Source organism: Globicephala melas, chromosome 17 (assembly GCF_963455315.2).
Source record: "Globicephala melas chromosome 17, mGloMel1.2, whole genome shotgun sequence".
Lineage (NCBI taxonomy): Eukaryota > Metazoa > Chordata > Mammalia > Artiodactyla > Delphinidae > Globicephala > Globicephala melas.
The window spans coordinates 4715198-4730110 of record NC_083330.1 but is presented as its reverse complement, the minus strand read 5'-3'; the positions used below and the strand labels follow the sequence as shown (position 1 = coordinate 4730110).

The 14913-nt window shown below is 40.7% G+C and overlaps 1 protein-coding gene across 1 annotated transcript in view; it reads left to right on the top strand.

Moving 5' to 3' along the window:
• PLAG1 (PLAG1 zinc finger) overlaps positions 1 to 14913 on the top strand; it is a 51201-nt gene that overhangs the window by 31743 nt on the left and 4545 nt on the right. Inside the window, exons 2-5 of the mRNA XM_060287473.2 lie at positions 736 to 840; positions 9196 to 9294; positions 11835 to 12193; positions 12720 to 14903. Coding sequence (XP_060143456.1) covers positions 11952 to 12193; positions 12720 to 13977 — 1500 coding nt within the window. The 5' untranslated portion in view covers positions 736 to 840; positions 9196 to 9294; positions 11835 to 11951 and the 3' untranslated portion in view covers positions 13978 to 14903. The remainder of the gene's footprint in view (positions 1 to 735; positions 841 to 9195; positions 9295 to 11834; positions 12194 to 12719; positions 14904 to 14913) is intronic.

The following is a 14913-nucleotide window of genomic DNA, read 5'->3' as shown; positions in this document are numbered from 1 at the left end:
AGAGCTCCTGGGGCTCCTTTCTTTCCTGGTCAGCACCTGCAGGTGTAGGTCTTCATCACCTGCACAACATAAGGAAGCTCAGGACGAGCACACATTGGGTGCTTCAGAATTCATTTGGGGTTTTCTCTGTGTTGAAGACGGACTTGCCTGCCACCTGCGAATTCACTTTAAAACCAGTGGCCTCTTCGTGAAGAGCAGCTCAGCAGCTGGGCGATCGCCCCTCTCCTTGTTCTGCCTCTTCTTCGGGGTGCACCCCTCCCTGTGAACACACAGCCTGAGGGAAACACTCATCCAGCAGGATTTCTCCCTCACCTGTTATTCAGAACAAAATATACAACCCAAGAGGTTTTTCTCAAAACTGTGTTACAGAGGAAATCATGGATGTGTCTAGAGTATCAATGAAGAAAATAAGCAGCAATTTTGAGAAACAGCAGTAAACTTGGAATAATATTTTACCGAATAAAAATACAAACAACCCAGATAATTTCATTGTGATTCGAGGGGAAGTAACTAAATCTAGGGATATTGATCTGTTTACTTTTCATTTTTCAACGTACTGTAAATATTTCATTTGATTCACATTTGTTCCTAACAGAATTTGAGATAGATTTTCCAATAAAGTATAAAGATGTGAATAAGTGATAATGAATTAAAAGAACCAATTTGGTTCATATGCCATTAGCCAAGCTGGGTCTGACTTTTGGAATTTCAAACTAACTCTTCTTTTCTTTTTAGGTTGCCTCTTGGTGCTGCCTTGACCGTATTTGGCACCCAGAATGCTTCATTCTGTGATGGTCTATTAATAAGGTTGCCTTGCTAGAGTTTGGAGCAGGGCCCCAGGTAGGTGGCTTTTATCATTATATGGCATGGCTTTCAAAGTGATCACTTATTCCAGCTTCTCAATAATCTAAGATATGACGTGAAAAGCTTTGAAAAGCCTGCCACATAATAAGCATGCCACTTACTATAATTTTAAGGTCCATCAAAATGTATCATGTTTAACAGGACGGCGTTAATACTTACAGAGTCTAATGGAAGGATTGGAATGGTGGCAACGAGCACTTTTTCCTTACCTTGTACACAAAACGCAGAGCTGCTCTAAAAGCTGTTGGTCCATGTTCCCCAAATCACCCGCAGATAAACTCGTAAGCTCTTCCCTCTCCGAGTCTTGCCCAGCGTGATAGATTATCCCGTGGTGCCACTGTATCTCTTTCTGTCCACTGGGAAGGGTCTGGTTAACTCTGGGCAGGTGGGAGCTCGTTCCGCTGGCTGGGATGCGGCAGATGCTAGAACGAGGACCTCAGTGGGACAGCAGCAGTTTGCTGGCCTTGTCGGAAAGAGGACAACTCAGGCTTCTAGATTTCCCAGCCTGTAAGGTGCAGCTCAGTGGCACAGATCGAGGTGTAGCGATACTTGGAAACCCAGGCACACGTGGATATGGTACCAGGTAAGTTTGTCAGCGGGACCTCAAATGCAGGATGGAGGTTTAGGAACCTGGGCCCGGGCCAGAGGATGGGCTTGAGGCCCTGAACTCCACCGACGGCAGGCGGGCAGCACCCCGGAAAAGGAGGATGCAGCCGAGGCCGAGAGCCAGGCAGGGTCTCACAGTGCAGAGGGACAGAGTTCTGACCGGATAAAAGGCCCGTAAACTGAGCTGGTTGAAATTCTCTAATCTCAGCACACTGTGAAGAGTAAGCATGAAAATCAAGTCAGAATAAACTGTTAGTTGTTCGTATGTTGTAAGTATTCTTTAATTATATATGAAGATGTTAATGGTTTTTCAGTGTTACGGGTTATGGAGTTGTTTCTTTTTCTATTTCCTTGTAGTTTTTACACTCTCTTGTAATGAAGCTGTTTTTGAGCAGTTAGAGAAAGAAAAAATGTTTTCATTACTTTTACTTAGCCAACTCTGTTTATGCAGATTCTCTCCTTTTTCATTTCTCTTGTATCTGTAACCAGTCAAACATTTTCTCTGCCGTCTTCAGTTTTCATCCCCCCATTTAATATCACAGGAAGAACATCCTCTTTAAAGATTTTGAACTTTACTTTGTTCCTTTTTCTTTCCCATAAAACCATTCATTTCCCGACAATAAGTCATAACGAGTACAGGTTCCATGTGCTCGCCGAGCTACGGAGCAGAACATTTGACAGCAGAAACGTTCTGAAAATCCAGGCCAACCGAGTGCCGCCCAGGGGGTGCCTCCCCGCCCGTCGGGTCCCCCGCGGGCCTGTGAGTGGATGTGCCCACGTCTCCCTAGCTTTAGACACCCACGGCCTCCCAGGGGCTGCAGTGCTCCCCTAGGTTTCCACCCCTGTGCCAGAACTAACAGCTTCATCCTATAGGGTTTGTCTTCTCAGCTTGCTTTTAAACTCATTTGAGGTTTCCAGAACCCTAAACCATGTTTACGTGCTTGCTTTGATTCCTGAAATTCCTTAAAGGGATTATAGTGTGTTCCACAAATACTCATCCAGTGTCACCACAGGCCAGGGCACCATGCCAGGGATGTGGGGTGACTGACGGTCTCCCTGCAGATGAATTTACAGTCCCGGGGGAGAGACAGGTAATTGAAACATGAGTTTTACAATCCATGTTAGAGGTAAAAAGCTCAGAGAGGTAGAGTTCTGAAAAACTTCATTCTGGAAAAAGTTTATCCTCACTCAAGTAAAATCGGTCAAGCGATATAATTCTCGGTTCTCTTCTGATTGTGACACAGCTGGAGGGAGGGCACAGGTCCCCTGACCTGACAGTCTTGCCCAGAGCGGATCCCATTCACCTTCAACTCTGTGGGAATCAGTAGAAGTGGTCTTGCCCTGGACAGTCACACGGGTGCAGCTCGGGGAGGACAGGGTGATGGCACACGTAGAGCCTCCCCCGGGTGTGGGTTCCTCTGTCCTTACGTTGTCTGGTGCTCCCGAAGATTTTACACACACACACACACACACACACACACACACCTCACAACAGTTATGCCTTGTCTCGTGTACCACCGCACGGGCCTACGTTTAAAGTGCGCTTGACTTTGAGATGGCTTGAAACTAGTTCTTTGCATGAGCTTTTGTAACTAGGTGAAACTTTCTTTCCTCGCCCCTCTTGTTTTATGGTGCGCTATCTCTGCCTCCTGTTAAATGTATAGGTAGAGACAGACTGAGTGTGTATGCTTGGGAAGGTCAAACTTGAAGCCTGGGAGATGCTATATCTGCGATTTTAATAGCATTAGGCAGTTAGCCATTTATGAACAGAGGCACGCCCTCCAAATGTTTGGGGTCCTTCAGTGTGAACATTTTTATAGTCGGTGTCAAGCGTTTTTCTTAAAGCCCCAGTAACTTAAGGGGTCAGTGGTAAGAAAAACATAAAAACAACTCATCATAATTTGGGACACATGCAGTTTTCAGATTAGCTGAACTGCGAGCTGCCTACCTTATAATGCTAGCCTGAGCACCAGTATTTTGGAAATGCTTTATACAAAAAGAAAAAAAAGGAAAACCTCTAAAAATAGTTAACGTGTGATTAAGCAATCTTACTCTGTATTCAGATGTAATTGCGATGCTTTGTGCTCTCTCTGTCTCTCTCTCTCTGTCCCTCTCTGGCATCGTTTCTTTTGCACCATTCTGCTCTCATTTCCTGTTTGCAAATACTAATTGCCCATGTGAAGAGAATGAAAATACCCTGGTATACCGCCCATCTGTAGTTTTCAGGTTTTTTTATTTTGAAATGAATATACAACCATAGGAGGAAAAATCTCCCACACAGGAGTTAAAAGGAAATGCCTAACTTCTAAGTTATGGATCCTTAAAAGAGCTTTTAAAAGAGAAGAAAAATTTATAACCTAACGTGACATTTTTGCTCCGTAAAATAATTAACCAAGGAAAACATTTCCGAATTGAAAGATAAAATGTGTTTGAATAATCCATCTTCATCAGATTGTCTCTTCATTTTTCTGGGGACGCTAGAAAATGAAATAAACAACCACACCCAGGCTCCAGGTGGCCCCCAAAGGAACCTCCTTGTCGTGCACATAAGAGAACTAATGTTGGAATTTGTTGATTCCACTTTGGAATTCATTGACTTTTTCCTCTTGGTTCCTAAAAACAAATAGGTCTGCTACTCCTTTCACATCTCTGTTGGCTTTCAGTATTTGTATATTAAATATAAGCCTTTCTAAATATTGTAAGGCTAAATTGCATGGTAAGTTTCAAAAGTGTTGTCCTAGAACTGCCCTTTAATGAATTGCTCAAAAGTTGAAAATATCACATACAGTAATTCTAAAAAGGCATCCTTATAGTTGATTGATATCAGTTAACGACATCTACCATAGGAAGATAAGTTCTGTAATTTTGGGTATTCCGGGTATGAGTCATTTGGGTACCTGCTTACAACTTGGATGGGTCGGGTCAGGTCAGGTGCAGCCCCGCTCTTTGCCACGTCTCCTGCTTCTGGGCGGGCGCCCTTCTCCTTGCTGTCCTCTTGCGGCATCAGTAGCCTCTCTAACTACCTAACCATCCAGCCATCCTTCCTGCTCTATGCAGTCATGGACGCAGGCTCCAGGCATGTTTGCACTTTAGAAATTTTTATTAGGAATGAATGTGGACCAAATGGATATTATACACTTGTACTAGTTGATTCCTCAGCAGTGAGGTCAATCAGAGGATGCTTGTTTTCTGAAACAAAACGAGTATTTTAGACAGCTTTTCCTGCAGTTACTATTGTTTTAATCTAAGGCCTTACAAATAGCTGTTAGGTTTAGGGAGTCCCTTTCTAGTGACTTAATTTAGTGTGTGGGACCAAATTGTATCCACACTGTATTATTTTTTACTTGAACTTAGGTATATGTGTTCTGTCCTGTGTCTACTGTGGGGATTGAGCCTATAGTTCACTTCCTTGCTGGAAAGCACTTGTCCTGCTTTAATTATTTTCATTCACTCAACAAAAATTCTACTTCCTTTTACGGGAAACAACAGCAAATGAAACTAACACAGGTCCTGCCCCAACGCTGCCTACCGTCTACTTTTAATGCTGTCTTAGATTTGTATACTTGCAAGATATGTTTTTTCCTTTAATTAATAAGTGATTTTACAGACCTACAAAAATTGAATGCTGTCAAAATGTCCACATTATCGTACAGGATCATAGAAGCGTTCTAAGTGTGTTGTTGCCCTTCAGAATTGACTGCAGTTATGTTATGGTGTTAATAATTTGTTTCGCATTATCCAAAGCTTTATTGTATTTTATACATGTAAAGTGAAGTATTAACTACTGGTAAATTTCCTTTTGCAACCCACCTATTTACTCTATATGAAAAGCACGTTTTAATCAAATGTTGACATTTTCTGAATTGTTTACTAATGGTGTTTTATGATTAGCATGAAGGAGAATAAAGCTTTGAGTATGATAGCACTTGCCCTTAATTTGCAAAGTATATGCTTGAGTTTTAACTTAAATATGAAAGAATTATTGATGCAGGTAAGTGTTGTAAAACTTCACAGCTCTTAGAGAAGTGACTTTTAGAACTGTGAAATTTTAAGTACAGAAACAGTTTTAATTCAGGCCTGTTCTGTTGCCAGCATCCTCATAGGAATTCGTTTTAGTAGACCCTCTGATGTATGATTCATTTTCCTTGTTATTTTTTTGTGTGTGAGTCACCGTTTTAGAATGTAAAACACAGAGATAATAAACCTGTGTGTGTGCGCGTACACACACTGTATCCCCTTTAATTATTGTTTTTGTGTATGCAAAGTTGCCCTAGGAAAAAAACATCTGTTCTGGTACCAGCAAAAACTGGGCAGGTATTCTGAAGTGTTACTTCATCTTAGAGCAGTTTGAAATGGGTAGATGTATATTTTCTATGTTGCTTCATGATTCTTTAGATCAAGACAAAGAACTTTAATTATTTGAAAAAGCATAGTAACCAATCTTCGATATGTAAAAAAGAAAAACTGGAGTACAAATTTTGTTGCAGACTTTTCAGAATAGTAGTCACAATGCTTTTTAAAAGTTTTTCTTAAAAATCTACAAACAATAAATGCTGGAGAAGGTGTGGAGAAAAGGGAACCCTCTTGTACTGTTGGTGGGAATGTAAATTGATACAGCCACTGTGGAGAACAGTATGGAGGTTCCTTAAAAAACTAAAAATAGAATTACCATATGATGCAGCAGTCCCACTACTGGGCATGTACCCTGAGAAAACCCTAATTCAAAAAGAGTCATGTACCACAATGTTCATTGCAGCACTACTTACAGTAGCCAGGACATGGAAGCAACCTAAATGTCCATCAACAGATGAATGGATAAAGAAGATGTGGCACATATATACAATGGAATATCACTCAACCATAAAAAGAAACGAAATTGAGTTATTTGTAGTGAGGTGGATGGACCTAAGGTGTGTCATACAGAGTGAAGTAAGTCAGAAAGAGAAAAACAAATACTGTATGCTAACACATGTATATGGAATCTACAAAAAAAAAAAATTGTTCTGAAGAACCTAGGGGCAGGACAGGAATAAAGACGCAGACATAGAGAATGGACTTGAGGACACGGGGAGGGAGAAGGGTAAGCTGGGACGAAGTGAGAGAGTGGCATGGACATATATACACTACCAAATGTAAAACAGATAGCTAGTGGGAAGCAGCCGCATAGCACAGGGAGATCAGCTCAGTGCTTTGTGACCATCTAGAGGGGTGGGATAGGGAGGGTGGGAGGGAGACTCAAGAGGGAGGGGATATGGGGATATACGTATACATATAACTGATTCACTTTGTTATACTGCAAAAACTAACACAACAGTATAAAGCAATCATACTCCAATAAAAATGTTAAAAATAAATTAAAGAAAAGTTTTTCTTAACAGTATAAAAGAGAATACACAGGTAATTTTAGTTGACATTTTAGTTAGGATTCCATGAATGGAAACTGTATTTATGTTTATTATACCAAGCCAAATAATAATGAACTCTAAACAGCTTCTGGTTTCCTTTGTTTGGGAAAATAATTAGCCACTCATAAGAACTCAGAATAATTAGGCTGAATTTAGGGAACTTAACCATGACTTTGGAATTATGTTTTGTGATAAAATGAATGAAAATGATATCTATTATTTTATTTCAAGCTATAAAATACGCAACTGGGGTAATTTGTAGACTATTGTAACATTTCAAATCGAGAGACATACAATTTTAAACTGTACTGAAACATTTTGACTCTAAAGGATTTTTATTACAAACGCCATTGAACAGTAAGCGTAAATAAAATTTTTATGGATGTATTTGAGATGCAATAAAATTTATATTGGTCAGGGGAAAAAAGAAAAAAATATGTAAGTTTATTGTTCACTAGTCAACTTTGGTTTTAGATTTTTTTCTACCCAAATCACTGTCCACTAAGACAGATATACTAGTTGTTCTTTTAACTGCTATTTAAATTACTTAAAGATTACTTTACCAACTGTCTTTATTTAAAGGAAACTTTATAAATCTTAAATGTGTTTCTGTTTGGGGATCGTATTGGCAGCTCTGATAGAGAAATAGGTACTGTCACCTGTTCTCGCCTTTTAAGTGCAGTGACAGGATTTATCCACTCTCAAATTGGTTTGCCAATCAGCCCTTCTCCTAGAATGCAGTAGAATAAGAGTGACGTAGGGCACTAGCCCCTTCCTGACCACATATATGCTGTCGAGATGGTCAGCTTCTCTGGGCCTCTCACCTTAAAATGGATATGGTGATAAAAGCATCCACCTCTCAGGTCCATTGAATTCCAGGGAGGTAATAGAGACGAAAACACCCTCCACTTGTAAGGTATTTACATTATCAAAATAACAATGCACAAAATAGGCTTTCGTATTCTTAATTAGCCTACCCAAAACTTAGTATGTGCCCTGGGCAAGTAAGTATTTACAAAGTTAATTTTATTATTTTGCAATTTTGATGTGCAGAATTCAGTTCTTCCATTTATGCATGTCCTGTGCTTTACAAAAAAAATTGAGCTTTTGCTTTAACTTTTTAAACATCCTTTATTAGTCTAAATTTTTATTTTTCTTGTCTTTTAAACTATGAGAATAATGCTGCTTTCAAATATACCCTTAGTATTTTTGTAATGATGCTTGAATGCCCTCTATTAAATATTTTATTTACACATCATCAAATTCTTAAAGTATGTGAAAATTTGATTTCAGGGGAAATTAATTAGATTCGTGTTTAGAATGTTAAGTAAAATGGTTTTCATTTAACCTGTCATTGGTGAATCTTATTCTAACTATTTGATTTGTATTATCCCTCTCAAGTTGTCATAATCATGATTTCTGAATGGTCATCTTCAAACTATTCAGGGTTTACTACCCTGTACTCTCTATAACAGATAATTCTGATTTTTTTCTGCTTTTTGACCATTATTCTTTTCACATTTACGTGTACAGTCAGAATTATTAGATTTTTTTTTCTATGCGCGTTCTTAGTCTACTGAGGATCATGCTACTAATAGCATTTTTTAAGATATTTTAAGCTTTCTCAACAATGATCTCTTAAAACCAAATGATGCTTTCTTCCTGACACCGCTTCTCCTGTAGCAAACCTATATTTAACTTCCCTTGCATGCTTTTGAAATCTAAGGAGCACAGAGTTATTGCTACATTTCAGCAGCACTTGCAGCGTTCTGAGAAATAAATTGGCAGGTATCGCAGGTAACACAGATGTAGCCCAGAGAAGCCCACGTTGCACCGTCGCGTGCCGTGTGAGCCTGGGAGGTGCTGTCCTCTGGAGCCTGCTGGCTGCTGTCAGGCTACAGGTGTGCTCTCCCCGGGAGAGAACTGCGCTTGTCTCTTCCCGAATATTATTTAGCTTAATGAAAACTTGATCCGTTTGGTTTACAAATAGTAACCCTAATATCCATTTCTCTCAGTAGGCGAGTTAGGTTTAAAAAATTAAATTGAATTTGGGAAAGAAGTGGGGAGTCATTCAGCATCACCAAATGCCATTTATCTAGGTAACACTGTTTTACTTTTTGTTTCTGCCTTAATTTGGTCATGTAAATGTGCTTTGAACTAATAAAGATTTGCAATTGGTGAAAATTAATGCATGACTCTTCAGCAGAGTACGGAATGAAAGCATGTGTCATGAAATTGCCATTCTTTGATCCTGTGTTTTCCATCGCTTGCGGACTGGTTCCGTTTAGAGTGTAGTCCATTCTTATTTTTTGTCTCATAGATTGGCCAAAATGGGAAGGACTGGATTCCGCTCTCTTCCACGAAGAGTCAATGGAACTGGCTAAGATCAAGGTCTGACGCTTTTTCCATCTGTCATCAGGTATGCATTGAACAGAAATCACTATAGTTTTATGCACGTATCTTTAAAGTATTTGATTGCTATGAATATTATGAATTTGGATTTTTATTCAATGTTGAGCTCGCAACTTTATGTTTATCCTGTAGTTCTTAAATGCACCTATAAGTAATTTGAGTTTTGTAATATATTGAGATAAAAGATATTGTTAGCCATGAAAAAATTTCAGCTGGTCTTAGAAAAGTGTAATATTTGAAATCTGCAATTCTTCATTGCTCAGTCTGTACATCCAAAGATAACAGAATTCATTTGTTACTCCATATTGAGTATCACCAATTTTCGTATGATCAAATGTTTGTTGTTTCATGGTGCAATTTTAGTACATTCTTTTCAGTAACTTAGAAGTTGTTATTTTTCTCAACTGGAATTTTCTGCCCAATTATGGTTGGGTCTCATAACACAATAATGGCAAAATACGACCAGTCTTTGAAATATTTTCAGATATTAGCTGTATACAGGGATTTAGATACTTCGCATTCCATGTTGATTTTACAGTTGAAAAGTTTATCAGCTTGTTTCCCACAATGTTCTAAATAGGTGCACAAAAGCATCATGTTAGGAAATAAGAGAGTCAAAATTATTCTTTTTTCCTGCTCTGGCAGAATGCTTTATACCAATTTACAGTGTCATTACTGGTTACAGCAGAATAGCTGTTTAGATATTTCTGAGAGAGGCAGAGAAGCTGTCTCTTGAATGAAAATATAACAGGAAAAGAACAAGTCCTTGAGATGCAGAAAAATCTAAAACCAGAGGGAACATACTGTGTTAGCAGTAGTAATGTCAGTTGCATTCATTGTGTTAATGTCAGTTTTAAACTGCAAAGGAGACGTAGGCAATTTGAACAGCGTGTAGCAAGGCCTTGCCTGTATCTACCTACTGAAGAAGAAAGGCTGTGTGAACCAGACACCAATTAATTTACCCATATGCTGTACACTTTAATCAAATGAGTGGATAATTGCTATATTTTGCCTGTTTAATGATAGCCTCTACATTAAAATGCAATAGGATCTGTTGTAATGTACACTTAATTTTACAAAAATGTAGGTTAAATTTGGAGCTCCTGCCAAAGGATAACTGGAATCTGCAAAAGTCAGATCATCCTTCTAGCTCGCGAGGGCAAGTGTCAGTCTGATGCCAAAACACAAGCGAAACAAAGAAATTGGTTTTCATTGTTTTCTGGATATATGATAGGATGAGAAATCCAATTGATTAGTAGTTGATGACAGTCATTTAGCCACATGCCAATTTTCAATTTAAAATCAGATCTTTTTCAAAGAGGTTGCTGGTATTATTTCTGTGTCTCTTAAAAATAAATACCTTGCTAAAAACTAGCATTCATGAACCTTGAGGAACCATTTAACTCGTTTATATCAATTGGATCTTTGGGGAGTTGGTTTCTTCCTCTGAGAAATACAGTTGATAATATTTCCTATCTCTTGTCCACAAATTTTCAAAGGTTTCAGTCAATTTAAGTTTTTGTCTAGGTAGACATACTCTTTGCCATACAATATACACATTTCCTTCCTTCTCACAGCACCGATAATGAATTGAAACTCTGACACACCTTTTACAACCTGACACACCTCTACACTGATGCATCCCTGCACAGGTATTGTGCTCTAAGCCACAAGGCCCACTGGTGTGCTCACACCCACACGGGTCACAGGTGTGTCAGAGACTCTGGTCCCCCAGCTCTGGCTCTTCCACTCACCTCGGGTGCCCAAAGAATAGCATCATTTCCTGTGATGTGAAAAACGGTGGGGAAAATTACTCCAGCCAAATCATTGCTTCCACCCAAGAGACAGGGAACCCTGATCCTCATCTAATGTAACACCAAAAGGTTTTACCATTTCAAGAATGCATGTTTGTTATGAAGACAAGTCATTTCTGCTCTTGACTCAGAAATCCCTCTGTGTGTGATGACACTGGTATAAAGAATCAATTTTCAATTTGGGCGATGCGTTCAACTCTTTCAGGCGTCTGGTGTCTGTGCCTTGAGTACTCCTTCCCTGGAGTAAACGGTTCACAAGGCGCCTGAAAGAGTTTTCGGCTGCTAATCTATATTTTCCTATAACACGGAGCGTGACTAGACCTGGCTTGCACAAATTATTGCACAAATGAGTTTTAGACATTAAAACGTTTGCGGAAACATTTTTATGTGCTTAGCGAGACTTATGTTCTCTAGTCCCTTGTAAGAAGTGAGGCTTTAATAATCCACTTTTAGTGTCATGACTTGATGCTTCCCGAGAGCTCCCGACCGCTTTCCCTGAGTACGACGTTTGTCAGGTGGGGTTTCAGGGGATCTGTGAACTGTTCATTCTGAGCAATGCGTTAATATGTGTTTTGACAAATATAAAGAAGCCTACAGATATTACATTAGACCAGCTGAATCCATTTTATGGTTTCTTTTTTTTTTTTTAATTCAAAAGCATCACATAGCAAATAAAACTTTTAAAAATTAAATCTAGTTACAAACTAGTTGTTTCTTATTTTTTTTTTTCCAGTCCCTTTTTGCTTTCTTTTACGACCACATGAAACTTGAGAAGCCACCTAAAGCTAAATCATTTAGTGGAGTTGGGCAGTTCCCAAGTGTCCAACAAGAAGGCCTGGTTTAGGCTGCGATGGCCACTGTCATTCCTGGTGATTTGTCAGAAGTAAGAGATACCCAGAAAGTCCCTTCAGGGAAACGTAAGCGTGGTGAAACCAAACCAAGAAAAAACTTTCCTTGCCAACTGTGTGACAAGGCCTTTAACAGTGTTGAGAAATTAAAGGTCCACTCCTACTCTCACACAGGAGAGAGGCCCTACAAGTGCATACAACAAGACTGCACGAAAGCCTTTGTTTCTAAGTACAAATTACAAAGGTATTAAACTCTATTTGTCTTTCAGATTCTATTTTCTATTATGTTGGCCATGTGAAGCCATTGTAAACGTATATATTTGTATCCACATCTTTCCGCTGATTTGCAGAGAGAAATGTTAAGTAGATTAGACGTTGGCTAGTTTTAGCATTCTGAGTCACAGACTTTTATGGGTTAGTGTTTTTGGATTTTTTTTTTTTTAATGCAATGCTTAATGAGAGTAGAATTTCCGTTTGTACAAAAAAAGAAATTGCAAGAAAAGGGTGTGGACATTAACGTGAGTATATTCAGCCTTGCTCGTTAACGTTTGTAATCGCTAAAAACCAGTGAAAACTAAAGTGGCGACTTAGATGGCTCCAGCTCTGCAGTGTTTAGGTGTGGTAACTACCCTCGTAGCAGATGCATATTAAGTTAAAAGAGTGTCCGAGCCGAGGGAAGTTCTGGGTTAGCCTAGCAGCTTAGCTTCCGTTTGAACAGTGAGGTCGGGCGGTTTTTGTCTTGATGCTGACAGAATATGTCTGTGTTCAAGGCACATGGCCACGCACTCTCCCGAGAAAACCCACAAGTGTAATTACTGTGAGAAAATGTTTCACCGGAAGGACCACCTGAAGAATCACCTGCACACACACGACCCCAACAAAGAGACGTTCACGTGCGAAGAGTGCGGCAAGAACTACAACACCAAGCTCGGGTTCAAGCGGCACCTGGCCTTGCACGCGGCCACGAGCGGCGACCTCACCTGCAAGGTCTGCCTGCAGACGTTCGAGAGCACGGGTGTGCTGCTGGAGCACCTGAAGTCCCACGCGGGCAAGTCGTCGGGGGGCGTGAAGGAGAAGAAACACCAGTGCGAGCACTGCGACCGCCGCTTCTACACGCGCAAAGACGTGCGCAGACACATGGTGGTGCACACGGGAAGGAAGGACTTCCTCTGCCAGTACTGTGCACAGAGGTTCGGGCGCAAGGACCACCTGACGCGGCACATGAAGAAGAGTCACAACCAGGAACTCCGGAAGGTCAAGACAGAGCCCGTGGACTTCCTGGATCCCTTTACCTGCAACGTCTCCGTGCCCATCAAGGACGAGCTCCTCCCGGTGATGTCCTTGCCTTCCAGCGAACTGTTGTCGAAGCCGTTCACAAACACGCTGCAGCTGAACCTCTACAACACTCCGTTCCAGTCCATGCAGAGCTCGGGATCTGCCCACCAGATGATCACAACCCTGCCTTTGGGCATGACGTGCCCAATAGACATGGATGCTGTCCACCCCTCTCACCACCTTTCTTTCAAATACCCGTTCAGTTCTACCTCATACGCCATTTCCATCCCCGAAAAGGAGCAGCCGCTGAAGGGGGAGATCGAGAGCTACCTGATGGAACTGCAAGGCAGCGTGCCCCCCTCTTCCCAGGACTCTCAAGCATCGTCGTCTAAGCTAGCGTTGGAGCCGCAGATCGGGTCGCTGGATGACGGCACGGGGGACCTCTCCCTGTCAAAAAGCTCGATTTCTATCAGCGAGCCCCTGAACACAGCAGCGTTGGACTTTTCTCAGCTGTTTAATTTCATACCATTAAGCGGTCCCCCCTATAACCCCATATCGGTGGGGAGCCTTGGGGTGAGCTCTCCGCAGGAGGAGGCACATTCTTCTGTGGCTCAGCTCCCGCCACAAACCCAGGAACTTCCGGATCCTGCCGGCACCATAGGTCTGGGCTCTCTGCACTCACTATCAGCGGCTTTCACCAGTAGTTTAAGCACAAGCACAACGCTGCCACGTTTCCACCAAGCTTTTCAGTAGGTTCCACGATGCGGATCCGTTACAGAAGTGTGTGTGTAGCCCTGCCTTAGGTGACCATTTTTATTTTAGTGCCTACTTGCAGACAGTATAAAAATTTCTGCTTCTGTATAGTACCAGTTTTCATTAAGCCAGTATAAAATAGAAACTAGCTTTTTAAATGAGCTTGGGAACCATTTGTGTTCAGTTATGTTTACCTGGGTATTTTGTCCTGACTCACTGCCAACTGTCACAATTTAAGATGATTTCTCATACAGGAAAGCCATTATTAGTAGTAAAGTCTTACCAACCCCGTGTTCCAATTACTGTTAGATCTTAAATTTTTCATTTTTTGTCCAATAACAATGGCTCTACCTTTTGACATTTGGCTCATTAAAAAATTTTGCAAGAGAGTTAAATTTTCTAAAATGTATATGAATGACCTGAGAGTTGTAAAATTTCTACTAGCCTCTAAATGGATTAATAATCAAAAGCTTCAAATGAATTAAGAATCCAGTCTGGGGACATGACATATGTTTCTTAGATAGACCATAATTTCAGGTCAGTATATTTTGAAGACTTGCTATCGTCTGGCTCAAATGTTTGCCGTCTTTATTATGCACATGTAAGGAAAACAAAACCGAAACACAAAGCACCAGTATCTGTAGCAAAAAGAGACCCCTAGTAAGGTGACACGGCATTCCACGTTACTTAAGAGTTGGCCTTAATTTAGTACACAGGATGTTTGCCACGTTTTATACTTCTTGCTCTCTTTTCGTTCGATTCACACTAATAGTGTATGGCGTCAGAGTCTTCAGTCAGTCTCTGGGTGGATCTCTTTCGTCGTTTCCACCTTACATGGCCAGAGGGTAGGTCAAGCACAGCCAGAAGTTCTCCTTGGATTGTCAGTGTACAGTCGGTCCAGAGTCCAGAGCCGCTGGGGAACACAGGTGTGTTTAT